Consider the following 14,645-nt stretch of genomic DNA (forward strand, 5'->3'; position numbering starts at 1 on the left):
CCTCATTACAGCCGTGTTCACTCACGGTGCGTGAACTGACCTGACATATTTCTCTTTCGTCGATAGTTAATGAGACTGCAATGGAGGTGATTCAGTCCCGAGAGGTTAAAATCGCTGAGGCAGACACCACCAAGTGGCAGATTGAGGGATTGGAGCAGGACAGCCTCTACACCTTCAACCTCAGCGCTTGCACCCGGGCAGGTTGTGGACCTCCACGGGCCGAGGAAGGCAGAACAGTGACTGCAGCAGGTGAGCACACGAAGTCAGTGTGGTTGTAGCTAGTGTAGGATCGGGTGTAAAAGGCCCACCGGTGTTTTTGAAACTTGATAACACAGTAGAGTTGCAGTGGGATGTGATACTCGTTAATTCTCGTGTGAATTAAATTTGTACAATAAAAATGTCAATTAGCATTACAAAACAGACACAACAGTTGCTACGATACTTTTATTCTCGTAAAGCCTGTCACAAACTTTCAACACAAAGTTTGGAGGAAGAAAACTTTCCTGGAAATGTCACCGGGTTAGCTCTATAATGCAAAACAAGCACAGACACTTTTTTCAGTTTGGTGTTGTAGCCTGTGTGCATCTTCATTAAGGTTACAATATTCAGCAGCTGTTTGTAATAACTGGGAGAGCTGTTGGTTTGTAGCACTACCCAACTGTATTATGTTGTACGAAAACTTGTTCCTAATATTTTGACAACCCCATTTTATCCAGTGGGCTGGGCAAAATAACATAAACACTTTGATCCAGTTGGATTACCACCTTTCTGACATAGCGTCATTGTTAACAGTCAGGAAGGTAAGATTTAGTGTCGGATTGCTATATTAGACACATTAGTTTTCACTAGTGTACCTAATCTTTTGGCATGTGATGCCCAAAAGTCTGTGCCCATACATCAGTGAAGTATCACGTCATCTGCTGTAAATAATGACACAGTTTGACGATTTAGAAATGTTTAAAAGAGTTATTAATAAGTTCTCGTACAGAAAACTTCCCAAAAAATTCTGAATACTCCTATTTTCAAATTCTGTATCTGGCATTGGCTGAGTGACAGCAACGAGTGAATCATGTGTCAAGTGACTGCTTTAAAATGTTCAGTATTGTCTCCCTAATGCCCTTGTGAATGCTTTCACAGTTTGCTAATGCAAGATGTGTCTCCAGATTCTCTATTACAGTGGTTGCGAAAATTTTTGCCGTTGACCGTGAACTTTTTTTTATTTTTTATTTTTTATTATCATTATTATATAATAGACCTGATTTCTCTGGGTATATTCATTCATGTGTGGCTGTGGTTTGCAGCATTGTGTAGCAAGTAGCATTGTGATGAAACAAAAGCAAAACGTGGCATGAGAGCAAAACAAGAAAACAAATAAATGGCAACGAATGCCGATAAGGTGAAGTTTTTACATTAATCAAAGGAGGTTTCTGTCAGTATAAAGTCACGGCTAAGCTTAAGGTTTCAGGGACCCTGGCAACATTAGCCCTCCCATCAGCTCAATACACCAAGCCTTGTTAAACAGAAAAGCAACTTCCTCACAGATACAGAGTTTAATACATAAAGAACACATGACTCCAAACAGCAAAAGCCTTGTCAAAGGAGGCAGCCTGGAAGAGTCTCAGAGGATGAGAAGCTTCTATAATCCACTTCAATCCGCCAAATGCTTGGGGTGTGCTAAGATGTGCTAAAAAGTGCAAACATAATTTCGCAGTGGGTGGCTGGAGAAAAAAAAAATAAAAAGTTGCATTTACTGATAAATCCAAGTTTAACATTTACAGCACCGACAGGGAGCTGCATGTGAGGAGACAAACACAGCATATTTTGCTTTTGTTGCTGTTTCGGATTTGGACACATGTACCAAATGAGGCTCCGCCCTGACCGAGCAGAGGTAGCACTTCATTCTTCAGAGACGAGCTACACCCTCAGTTTTTCCTCCTCTGCGGAGAAGCACTCGCGCTGCAGCGGGATAATGAGCCCAAATGCACCTCAAAGCTTGGCGAGAACTACTTGAAGACCAAAGAAGACCAAGGAGCTCTTTGGCGCATTTACAGATCATAGGATATCTGTTACAGTGAAGTTGTGGAGTGCGTGTAGCTCCAGTAATGCTGCCATTAAAGCAAAAGGACGGAAGACTAAATGGATACTCGAAAATTCATGAAGATTTCTCAAAGATGTCACTCAAGTTACATAACTGACATTAATACGTGTAGTCAGAAGTATTAATATCTATCAAATGACAGTGTTAAATTTGAAAACTAGGAGAATCCAGCCTAGCAGCCCCAGAGTGTTATTAGCACGAAATAACCGAAACCGAAATGGGCTCCGTCAAGTTTTGGAATGCTCAATGAAATTGCCTCCCTAACATCCTTGTGAATGTCTTCCGCGGTTTGCATATAAAAAGGTGCATCCCCTAGATTTGGCGTTACAATGGTTGTGAACAGTCAGCAAACCTGCAGCGGGGAATTCAAGCGAACCCGAAGACACATAAAACACAGAGAGTCGGCAGTTTAATTCAGCTGTGATCCATTTAGAGTTTTACACAAAAAAAGTAAATTGACTTTTCAAAGGACACAGGGAGTGGGGATTGCTCATCTAAAACCTGGCACGCGGTGCTTCCTCTTTTTGATTTTTAAAAAATATTTTTTGTCCTTTAAATGCTCTTTTGGCAAAGACCGGCGAGAAATTAGAATAACGCGATGAAACAGACTCCGTGGATGAAAGCATAACCTTAGCTTTGTGTACCCTGACAGTGTTTCTGAAATTATCTGAGACACTGGCAAATACATTATGATCACCGTCCTAATGTTGTGTAGGTGTCCCCTTGTCAAAAGGTTGGGAATCATCAGCTAATGGACGTGTGGTATCTGGTAACAGGATGCTGTTAGTGGTGTCCTGAGGGCTGAGGGGAGGGGCCTTTATGTGGATCATCCCACAGATACTTGATCAGTTTAGGATCTAGTGAAAAATCTGATTTGACTCATACTTTTGGTTCTGTGGTAGGTGGTACGTCCTGCGTTTGGCCTCTAGATTTTGTCATTGTATCAGTACCAAAGCCAATAAAAAAAAAAAAAAAAATTAAAAATCAAATTCCTACAAACACTTCTCAAATAAATGCAATGACTCATAATAGCCTTAAATTGTGCCAAATTGACAAAACATAGAAATGTCTGAATGAAACATTCAGATGCAGCGTTTCTCAAAGTCAGCCATCCCCTCCCAGCTTTTACGTGTCTTTTGAGGGCCTCTGCCTCTTGTTCTGTGGGTGGACGTCCAGCCCGAGAGCCATTAGACGCATTGTTTGTAAATATGGTTGAGTAGAGGCTCAATGGGAAGATAAAATAGTTCTGTTCCAGGGAGCTGTCCTCGGGGCACGTTAGTCACAATGCAGCCGAGTAGATTTATGGATGCCAATAGTGCAGAGAATGGGCAGCCTCAATTTAGAAACGTTAATGGGGAGTGATGGAGCGACACTGAAAAAAAAAAAAAAAAAAAAAAAGGGGGGGATGAACGTGATTTGGAGAGCCTGAAGTGTTCCTTTTAGATTTGTGGCTGAATGAGCTTTTCACTATTCATCCAAGGATACTCAGTTGCTTAGCTCTAAAATAGTCCGGACCAATTACACACTGGCCTGTCACAAGAAAAATAACCGTCTAGATATCATCAGATATGTGTGTGTGTGTGTGTGTGTGTGTCCTCATGTCTTTGTTTTAAAAGACAGGAATAAAAAGATACAAAAAAACAAAAACACGAGAAAACATCAGTGAGAAAAACTGAGAGAAAACAGCTCACAGCAAACGGAGAAAAAAAAATATCTATTTTTCTCCATCAGGTCTCATGAGATAAAAAAGCAGCAGAGATAAAGCCGGCTGCAAACTAGACAGAAGGCTCAGTGGAGCATATACCACTAAAGTCACACGAAAACATCCAGCCCTGCCAGAGATTAAACGATTCGCTCCCTGGCACAGCGTTTTAACACCCAGGTCGGTAACGCCAGCATTTTTGCTAATGGCGTGTATTTGATGTTTGGAAAAAGTGTAGGTGGAAACATAATAATCAAGATCTGACTTGAAAGTGAAACCAGACACGTGTCAAGCAGATACCGGCCAGAATCACTGGACTAGATTAGAAAGGAAAGACATATCATCCAAATCTGTCTTTAACCTAAACTATAGTGTAAATTCTCAATAGAATTTGAACCGCTTGTGACGCAAGTTTGCCTTGACTAATGTCACGTTTCTTGTGAGGTAGGACCCAAATGTATCACATTAACGGACAAGACAAGAGCAGGCGCTGGAACTTAAGGGAAAGGCAGAGCTATATATACCCAACCAATCCAACGTTTACAACATAAAACCAGGAAACACAAGGAAAACCAAACAGTGTCCCAGAAAACCTTAACAATTCAACACCATGACAAAATTATCCAAGACAGCTAGAGCCCAATGTGGACAGTTGAATGTATAACTTAGGATAATAACTCGCTTTCGGGGGAAGTGGCCATATAAGGAACTGCATGCTTTGTAACTTCTGCGTTGGTTTTCACCTCCAGTGGATGAAACTCAGCAGGGCTTGACATTAACTTCATGGGTTTGATTCTTGCCTTTCGTCAGTTGTCCCCCCTATCTAGTACAAATGCAAAAGTCCCAAAGATATTTATCTTTTTTAACAAACTTTTTAAATGTACCCTTGCACACACATATAAAGAAATGTTTAACACCGCAGGTCATTATCAAGGATTCAGCTCCGATAAGGTTCTGCCTAGGCCTAAAGCTCCTTTTATATGAAAACATCCAGTCTATCGTAATAAAAAGTGTGGTTTCTTATCACATACTGAAAGCCCACTTAGAACGCAGCTTACACCTAAATTATTCAATAATGTGACTCAAAATAATGATTCAAGGAGATTTTATTTGTGTAAAATTAGCTTTCTAGTTATTTTCGCCTCTCTTACCCATTCTGCGCTCTTTTCTTTTCTTTTATTCTTCCTTGCCAGGGACATGTTATTCTCCAGTCACGTATCCAGTGGTTTTGTCCTCTCCAAATAAATTAAATTTTTTATTCGGAAATTACTCCATTTTTCCTAGTTATTCAGTGAGTTAAAGCTGGATGTTGTTGGTTGCCAGGGGCAACAGTGTCAGGGGCAGCAGAGGTGCATCGAGAAATAATCGCCGTTGAATATTGGCGATTCGCCAATCAGAATTGAGTATTCAAGACATTCATGTTCAGCTTTTTTTTTTTTTTTTGTCTTTGTCTTCCCATCCTGGGTTCCATCCTCAGCTTTTCTTTTGTTTGTCCTCTCCCCGGGTTTTCTGACACCTTCAGTATGCCCACGGCCTCCACGTTATCACTTCACCGCTTCACAACCGTGTTCGCGGTTATTAAGAGCACACCTGACTGCAGTGACGTATGTCACGAATGGACCAATGAGCAAACACTCATGGGAGTTGTAGTGTCACAGTCTCACTTTGCATTTTGTTTATTATTTCAGATGCCGTTTGAGAAAACTACACTTAAAAAATGCATATAAAATTCAGCCCTTCGAAGTGGCTAGCGAGAGTGGCTGTGCGTTTATCTAGAAACCCCTCACGTACAAATCTTATCACACTGTTTGACAGTTAGTTTGCAAGAAAATTATTTAACAGTTAACTTTATTCAATGTGTTATCATACATTATTTACTCATGCCAGATGAATATTCTTGGTTTTCATTTAACTTTAATTGTTTGTCAAATCACCAACATTTGCATATATGCTACATTCTCTGTTCCTGGTTAGAACTAATAGTCTGCCCCCTAGTGGTGGAGTCCTCCTCCAGGTTTCAGACAGATTCTTAATAAGGATCCAAAGCATGTGAAACAAAGCATCTGTGTGTGTGTGTGTGTGTGTGTGTGTGTGTGTGTGTGTGTTTGTAATAAGTTTTTTAAGTCTTGGTTTTAGAGTATGGTTATAGTTAAGTTAGAGTTAGGATCAGGCTCTTGGTTGAGACTGTCAGGGTGAGGGTGAGGGTGAGGGTGAGGGGCCTGGGAATGCATCATGTCCGCAGAAGGTCCCCACAAAAGTAGGACCATGCGTTTGCGTGTGTGTTTGTGTTTGGGTGCCTGGTCTATAAACCCTAAAGCTGGCTTTCCATATATCTTTAATCTTCTGCTGTATTTCATTTTCTTTTTTATCCCCCTGAAGATTTGTCCCCGACTCCAGCTGTGGCCCCTGTTCAGAGCAGTACGTATCATCACCGGCAGCAGCTGCTGTAGACAAAATAGAAGGGGAGCTAGAGATAGACGAGGTTGTAGGTGTGTCGGTGTGTTGGTGTAGCGAGTAGCCAGCCGTAGCTTGTGCAGCATATTCGTGCACTCGTGCACATGTGTGATTTCTAAACAGCAGTTCAGAAAAGGCAGGAACGCTGTTTTGTGGAAACGCCGAATCGTAAGTGACGGCTCCGGTTTGAAATCTTTTGTTCAGATGTGTTGTGCAATCCCTCTTACAGTTTCAGTCGGTCTACTGCAGTATAAATTGCACCGTACTCCCACGGTTCCCACCATTAATATAGTTTTCCCTCTCACTCTAACAATCTTTCCTTTATGTAGTCTATAGAGCTCCCTTGTTGCACAATATAGATTATTAGACCTGACAGCATTGTAGTGGAAATCTAACATCTTCAGCTTCTCTTTCATTCTGGGCCACAACTGCTGCTCCCCTTTCTGTTCCCACCTCTGTCCCAGGCAATTCTGCTCATCCTCCTCCAGTTATATAGCTTGGCTCCCACCCACACTCGCACAGCCCGTGACACCCCTGTGATCTCATCTTGATGTACCTGAACTTCCAAGTAACAATGGGATTTCGGGAACGTTTCAATCTATTCTGATATGCGCTCCCCATGGCGGTGGCGTGTTTGCTTAACACAGAGTGAAGACTGGATGTCACTCCCGCCCACAATCTCCACATCTCCCTGCTTCTTATGAGGCAAAATCCAGCTGCACTCAATTAAGTCTGGAGCCCTGAATTGCCTTTTGAACCGTCGCCTTGGAGGGTTTTTCACTGTTCTCAAACTGCGGGGGATCCTGTTTTCCTCTACTAATCCTCTTTTGCTGTCTTCTTCTTATTCCCCCCCCTTTTTTTCCCCGCTTCTCTCTCTCTCTCTCTGCCTGCCTGTGTTTTGCTTTCCTCCTTATTTTTTCCTCCCTCCTACTTCTTCTCTCTTTATCAGTTCCAGCCCTGTTGAACATAAGCTCCTATGTGAGTGACACCTTTGCCAAAATCAGCTGGACTGCCAGAGAAGAGCAGCGTGACTCGCAGCTTTACGTGGCTTATATGAATAACCGTAAGACGCTTTTCCTGTCTCAGCTTTGCTAAAACTTCATCGTGATTTTACGCGGAGTCATGTTTATGTACACCTGCGAATGGTTTATATTAGCATCTAAAAATATGTCATAAGCCCCCATGGCAGCCTTAATCATTTTTTTTTTTTTTTTATTCATTATTACTTGGCAAGAGTGCATCCTTCTTTTCGATAGCGTGACTTGCTGCTTGTGCACTCCTTGTGCTTGGCTGCAGGTGATGGTAACTGGCGGATTTCGGAGGCCGTAAGCGCCTCTCGGAGTTTCCACGTTATCGACGGGCTCAAACCCGGGGCCGTGTACACCGTGCGCCTCATGGCCAAGGGGCTGCTCGATAACGCTAGCATTTACGAAGACGTTATCCAGACGCGTGTCAAAGGTGAGAGGACAGAAAAGGCGTCACTGCCTGTAGAGTTTAGTGATCTGAGCTCACAGATGCCGGTGACAGTATCAGCAGTATCGATGACACACTGGCTCAGTGATTGACTGACTGTGACAAGGTGAATCGTTTTCTTTTAAATCTCTGATCATTTCTTTGTAATATTCCTGCAGTAGAGACCGAGCGCTATAGTTGGAGGGAATCAAACACAGCGTGATGACATAGCTTGAATCATTCATGTTTTTCGACCAAAGAGAAAGTTCTTACTCAAATAGATCTGTTAAAAGTGTAAAGCCTAGGTCTCTGACGTTTCTCTTCTCAGGTGTGGCGACTCAGGGGAGCGACTTCTCGACTCAGGGCTGGTTCATCGGGACCATGTGCGCCGTGGCGCTGCTCACCCTTGTCGCACTCATGGTCTGCTTTGTGCGGAAGAACAAAGGCGGCAAGTATGCAGGTACGCCGCCGCCGCCCCAGCGCCAAGACATGTCCTCCATGGAAAAAGGTCAGTTAGTGGGTCCCTTCGTCATTCCGCATTGACCCAATGCATGTGCGACACCTATGCATGCCGTCCCTTCTGAAGCCCGGGAGGATCTGCTCATGACATAATCTGAGCAGCGTGCCTGCCTTGTGTGGCTTGACAAGGTGCGCAATCAGTCCACCGCTGATTGCGCACCTTGTCGAGCCACACAAGTGACAATCAGCCGGCTTTGTTCGTCTGCTCCGCACCACTCACCTGTGCAGACCGTCCCGGGGTCTTTTCCCTGCATCTGTGTGTTGCCTTGTGTCAGAGCCAGATTCCGTCACACGATGGTTTGTACCTGCAAAGCACCTCTTTAATCTGTTTCTCTCCTCTCAGCTCATTTTCCCATCCTCTCGCCACCGCACTTCTCCTCCTTTCCTGCAGTAGCTTTTAACACGGAGGCCTGAATATTTCATCAGCTCCTTTGGATTTTCCCTTCTGCCCAGCTAGCTCTTTTCATGAAACCTCTTTTGTCTTTCTCAGAAGCAGCTGTTTTTTTTTTAAGCGTATTTACGCTCAGCCCTGACATGTAGCCTTTTGTGCAAACACATAAAAGAGAGGCTTTCCTGATGTAATGTTTACACAGTTCACAAAGGCTTCTTGGTCGCGGCTGTTGAATTTCAAGTCTCATATGCACTCAGTTAATGTAAAGGTTCAGATCGTTCATATCTGTTCATTTTGGTTGTTTTGGACTGTAGAATTAATATATACCGTGTCTGCGTATTAACGTGCCGCCTTTTAACAACGCTACCTGAACTGTGTGTCCTGCAGTGAAAGAGAAAGAAGACCTCCAGCCTGACGTGGAGTCACAAGCAATGAATGATGACACCTTCTATGAATACAGGTGAGACATTCGCCCGCTCAGCAGGGACAAAAGCTGCAGTGCAGAGGTGTGATAAGGAAATGGATATTTTTTTAAATCACCTTCCGATGCATCATGTCATAGTATCAGTAATTAACGACCATTTATTAAAAAAATACTGATGATTTTGGCAGATTTTTTAATTTTTGTTTTTATTTGTCATGTATCGCAGTAATGTTTTTCCTTCCCACTCAAAAAGCAAACCTCACATTCATGAGATTTACCAGGACCGACCCAGAAGCCACTGTTCTCATCATTTAATGGGCTAGGTAATCACACGGCGTAGTTAAGACTAGTGGGAAACACTCAGCTTAAGCCTTGTTCCCCTTTTAGTCGGAATTATGTGCTGTTATTTTGTTGCCAGATTCCTAGTGTGTGTCTCCCTGTTCCTGCACGCGTGTAGCTGTGCGTTAGTTGTGTGCGTCTGCGTCATGTGTGCTGCTCATCTCCTTTTATGCCTGTATTTAATTGAGCGTGTGCGCGGCGTTTCCCGTTTCATCAAAAATTACTAGAGCTTGAAAATCACTCCATGCTTGTTGTCTCCCTGCGTAATGTAATTACAGCTGACTTACACGGTGTAAGCAACCTGGCAATACTGCAGGTTTACGTCTAATCATCCTAATTATTGTGTAACGACACCTCGGCTCCTCAATGCATTGCTGTTTCTATTGCCCCTTAATGCAGATTCACAGTCGAAATCAAACAGCTTCCTGGATGGCGTTATGTGAGATTGTGGCCAGATTTTACAAATGTGCTATTTCTTAGATAACAGCTGCAATGACTTGTAAAAGTGAAATTAAGTCTTCAGTCTCAATTTCTGTAAGCGTGCAGAAAAGTCCTCCTTTATAACCTGTAAAAGCATCTGTTCTATCAATGTCTAAATATGGAAAACTTGTCTCCACTTCCTTTGAATTCCTCCAAACTCACTTGAGTTTTTATTTAATTAATGCTGCACTCTGCTCTACCCCCACCAATTACAAAGAAATATTGGACTATACAGCGTGCTTATTTATTTATTCTTATAACTCTCACGGCCCTACAGGACCGCTTAGTGGTTTCTGTGGCAACTGGTAGTCGCCATTATGCCACATGATGTTTCTATAGCTTCAAAGAAAACAAAACTTATCCAAAGAATCATGGATCATGTATCAATGTTATATTAACTACCTAAAATGACATACTTGAAAAATCTTTTGTTTTAGTCTGGCCCAAGTCCCATCCACTAACATGGAGGAAGTGAATGTTATGACCCGTACTGCAGCCACTCACCAGGGGGAGCTCTACTGGTCTTGGCTTCACTTTTCGAGGAGCTGTTTCAACACCATCTTTATACCGTTTTTGTTCTTTATATTGGAGAGTTTGAAAAACTGAAAATTTGCATTCCTCTCTGAAAGCTGAAACAAGTCAACCTGCTTTGCTCGTCCTTGATCATTTGGCATCTAAATTCACACAGACATTAATGCCTTCACCGGCATTAAAAATAAATACAGTCTGGGGCCAAAATTAGTTTTCATTTGACTGTAATTGCTCAATTCAGGCGCCTCCTGAACAATTACCACTCATAGTTAAGCCGCCGTTAATGTAGAATGTGTTCCCACGCTAAAGGTTATTGAAACGTTAAATGTTCCTGTAGTGCTTCTCTACCTGTACCCTTTAAATGCTAATTCATGTATTCTGTGGATGACCATAAGCAGAGGCCATGATTTTGCAAAGGTTTCGCACTAAAAATGGAAAATTTTTAGATGTACAGTAATTGCACATAGTGAAGTAAGCTCAAATGTGAGCCTGTGGGCCTAAAGCAGACAGCTGTTGTACTTCCGTAATAGCCGTTGAATTCCCATTGTTCGCATTGTTTAGCCGCCACGGTGACAGTTTAGGCAAATCTTCTGAATCCTATTTTGCTTGACAGCGCTGCAGCAATTGTGTGACAATTGCGCGTTTGTTTGTGAGGATATTCACCTAAAATAGCCTCTTCTGTCTGCTTTGATTCTGCTCGTCATCACATTATTCAGAACATGATTACTCACAATCCCGCGCCCGCTGCCAATTGCGTTCCTGTGCTTCTTGCCAAGACTAGAATTCTGTTGAACAGGAAAGAATCTATTGTCTACAGTGGCTACGACACTGTTTGTAGTTTCCATGGCTTATGCGGACGCACGAAGCTCAAAATGACTCTTGCTAAAGGTTATGCCGATCAATACCAGGGAATCTGTGATTTTAGACACAGCTAAATCGATTAGCATGCCTGATGAAAGATCGATGCTATGGGAGGAAGGAAACAATTTTTATAGTGGCTTTAATTCTGATATCAAGTTGACTTTTCGCTTCCCCAGGCAGGAGGAGTCTTGGTGTGTGATTTTGAGTCAGTGCAGATGTTTGTCTGCTGCTATCTGTTTAGAATGCTTCTCATGGTTGGTTTCATGAGGCTGTTCTGAGTGCTGTCCCCCCAGAGTGCCCTCAGCCCCACTATGATGTTGTTTTCCTGGCTTTAGAGCCAGATTCAGGGCCCTTTTGTGCCCTTTGAATCTCTGAAGGCAATAGACCACCCACTGGTGTGCCACGTGTCGGGGGAGCTGACAAGTGGTAATTATGCCTCCGATGAATTTCTCCTCAGAGACAGGCCTGTGTGGCTTTGCCTCCTCTGTCCAGTGCAAGAACAGCAGGTGCTATAGACGGAGGAGGCTGTTAGCCACCAGTGGCAGTGATGCAATATTTTCCTCAGCAAGTTTATGTTTCATTTCGCAGCTCTCATCTCCACATATTTTTATGAGCAGTTTGGGAGAAGGCAGCAGATGCCTGCGAGTTTTTCCTCCAGATAGACTTCAAGTAGAATGAACACAAGTTCGGGCGCTGAAGTTTTCCCGCTGCCCCCAAACCCAGTCAGCACGGGTCAGTGGTGAGACAAATGTAATTACTTTCCGCCGACTGATGCGCCTCTGTCTCTTACCTGCTCTGGAAGGCTGAAGGAAGGCCCCCCGTTCACGGGGAGGAGCTGAGACTGAGCTGGATCCTGAACAAGGTTCCCTTGTGAGCTGGGGCTCAAAAGCACTCAGCCCCATTTTATTTAAAATCAGTCGCTCGGAATTCAATTAAAATCACTGTGCGCCCGAGGTTTCCCCGTCTAGAAAAGCAAGTTATGTAGAGCCGAGCCGTAGAGAAAGGGTTTTGATAAGAGCCGAAATGCGGACCTTGTGTGGCTTGCATCGTAAATGGCCTCATGAAATAGGACAGATAAGATTGGTTATTAAAAGTCCTCAGCGAAGGAGACCCAATTTGTAATCTGCGCTTGAAGTGGAGGCCCTGCGCTGAAGTCCTGCTTAAAATGTCCAGCTTGTATTTGACACAGGTGTCGGCTACAATACGCCTCAAATGGCGCTATCATATATGAGCCACCTGAGTGTATGTGAATGCAGACGCTCTGTGTTATGAATACAAAAACCGAAGGAGAGAGGTAGGTTGGGAGGGAGGGCGTTGTTACCAAACACAGGTAGTTTAGGGAATTACAAAAAGAGGACAGGGAGGAGAAATATCCTCAGTGCTTTGAGGTGACCCCGCGTCTTGTTGTGAGACACCTGCGAGTTGGCCACTTGCCCAGCCCCAAATTGGCATCTAATCTCCTCAACCCGCGTGTGGGGCCCCTGGGAATACCAGGAATGACAGGCTGTTTGTCTGGGATTGCATATGCCCCACCTCTTCTGCCGTTTTTTCCTTCTTCTCCCTTTCTCAATCTCAGCCTCCCTGACACACACACACACACACACACACACACACACACACACACACACACACACACACACACACACACACACACACACACACACAAATGCGCACACACACACCTCCCACTCGGCTTCTTTCTCACTGCACTCTGGCAATTTCCATCGCTGGCTCTGGAGAGATTTGAAATTGCCTTTGGTCCTGAAGCCTTGGCAATTAGCAATTAGTGAAGTGATTGTAGCAAGCCCTCCCCGTCTCCCTTGTGTTCCCTTCCTGCTGTGCAGACGCCGCATCCACCCCTGCCTCCCGCCTGTAGTGATGCATTGAAACCATAAGAATTTGCTTAGTGAGTGGGAGCCCGTGTGTCAATTAGTGTAGCCAAGCATTTAATAGTCTATACATTCTCTGTGCGGTGGCATGTTCCGTGTGTGTTTTTAATATGTGTGAAAGGCATATTAAACATCTGCTACACGTGTTTGCTTACGCGCCGCACCGCTGACCCCACCCCCCGTCATCCTTCTGTGTCCTTGTCTACGGCAGTGACGGCGACGAGAAGCCGCTGAAGGGCAGGAGCTCGTGTTCCCTGAGCGCAGACGACGCGGCCGGAGAAGGCATCAGCAGAGACAGCCTGGTCGACTACGCGGAGGGCGACGGGGAGTTCAGCGAGGATGGCTCGTTCATCGGAGAGTATTCCGGACGCAGGCAGCGAGGCTCCGTCAGCGAGACCGCTCGACCCGGCCCTGTCAGCGCATAAGGCCAAGCTCCAATTGAGACTGTCTGCTTCAAATCCTTCCAAGAGCACATTTGAAATTCCGCTTCCCTCGCATTAAATAGAGCTTGAGCAGCCAAACAGAGGGGAGGGGGGGTTATAAATGACGAGAATAGGAAGAAAGTTTTACAGCAGGTTTTTTTCCCCCCCTCGGCCTGGAAAGGAAACAATACATGCACCAAACAAATCAGTGTGAAGAACACAAGTCTTTGTAAATATTGTAAGAGAATGAAATATATCATTTTAGTGTTTCATGTTTTTATTAATAAAAGTGTTTTTCTACCTTTCAGTCACAAATTGCAACAATGTACTATTCATTGATTATGTATTTTATTATTATTATTATTATTATTATTTTTTACACAGGAGTAGATGACAATGACGCATACAGCAGGCGTATGATCATTCGTTTATTGAAGGCAGAATCACGCTCATGATTTTATATGTGCTCATAGGTGATATTCTGTTTTTACCTTTCATTTGTTCTTTTAGATGCAAATCCCTCAAAGCAAACCGTTTGTATTTTTTTCCAGTTACACTGTTGATGTCCTTTTAAATCTCAATATATCAAACACTTGCTTGTTTTCTAGCTTTTTATATCAAACATATACTGATCAGCCACAACATTAAAACCACTGACAGGAGACATTAATAACATTGGACCATCTTGTGACAATTCAATGTTCTGCTGAGAAATGTATTTGTGTGGATGTTACCAGGCCGATGAGTCACTGTTTTGGAGACACAAGGGAAACCTACACAATATTAGGAAGGTGGTCGTAATGTTATGCTTGATCAGAGTGAATGTAAGAGCAATATATAAATTCAAGTCTAATTCTCCCAACTGTCTAGCTGATTGGGGAGATCGTGGCAGGAATTTGAACCTATTTTTAGCAAGGACGATAACTATGATATAAGATGAGGATATTCCCGCTTTCATCTCCAGATTGTGATAAATACTTTTAAGGAACTATAATTACTGAGTGAAACCTTCACCTAGGTTCTCCGCGGCCCTGAAGTAAAGGTTCTTAAAGCACAGCAATTTGTCACACTCCTACTTATTTG

The 14,645-nt window shown here is 43.5% G+C and overlaps 1 protein-coding gene across 7 annotated transcripts in view; it reads left to right on the forward strand.

Moving 5' to 3' along the window:
• Nucleotides 1-14,152, forward strand: part of LOC125021372 (neural cell adhesion molecule L1-like protein) — a 48,435-nt gene extending 34,283 nt beyond the window's left edge. For 2 of the 7 annotated variants that reach the window (XM_047607421.1, XM_047607411.1), the window contains exons 22-27: nt 67-249; nt 7,204-7,317; nt 7,551-7,712; nt 8,035-8,214; nt 9,004-9,076; nt 13,352-14,152. In XM_047607421.1, the coding sequence (XP_047463377.1) occupies nt 67-249; nt 7,204-7,317; nt 7,551-7,712; nt 8,035-8,214; nt 9,004-9,076; nt 13,352-13,565 (926 nt within the window). In that variant the 3' untranslated portion in view covers nt 13,566-14,152. Of the gene's footprint in view, nt 1-66; nt 250-7,203; nt 7,318-7,550; nt 7,713-8,034; nt 8,215-9,003; nt 9,077-9,293; nt 9,364-13,351 lie in introns of all 7 variants that reach the window. The other 5 variants (XM_047607439.1, XM_047607448.1, XM_047607430.1 and 2 more) reach the window with 5 other exon arrangements.
• Nucleotides 14,153-14,645: the final 493 nt, after the last annotated feature.

The sequence above is a fragment of the Mugil cephalus genome, chromosome 1 (genome assembly GCF_022458985.1).
Source record: "Mugil cephalus isolate CIBA_MC_2020 chromosome 1, CIBA_Mcephalus_1.1, whole genome shotgun sequence".
In the NCBI taxonomy this organism is placed as follows: Eukaryota; Metazoa; Chordata; class Actinopteri; order Mugiliformes; family Mugilidae; genus Mugil; species Mugil cephalus.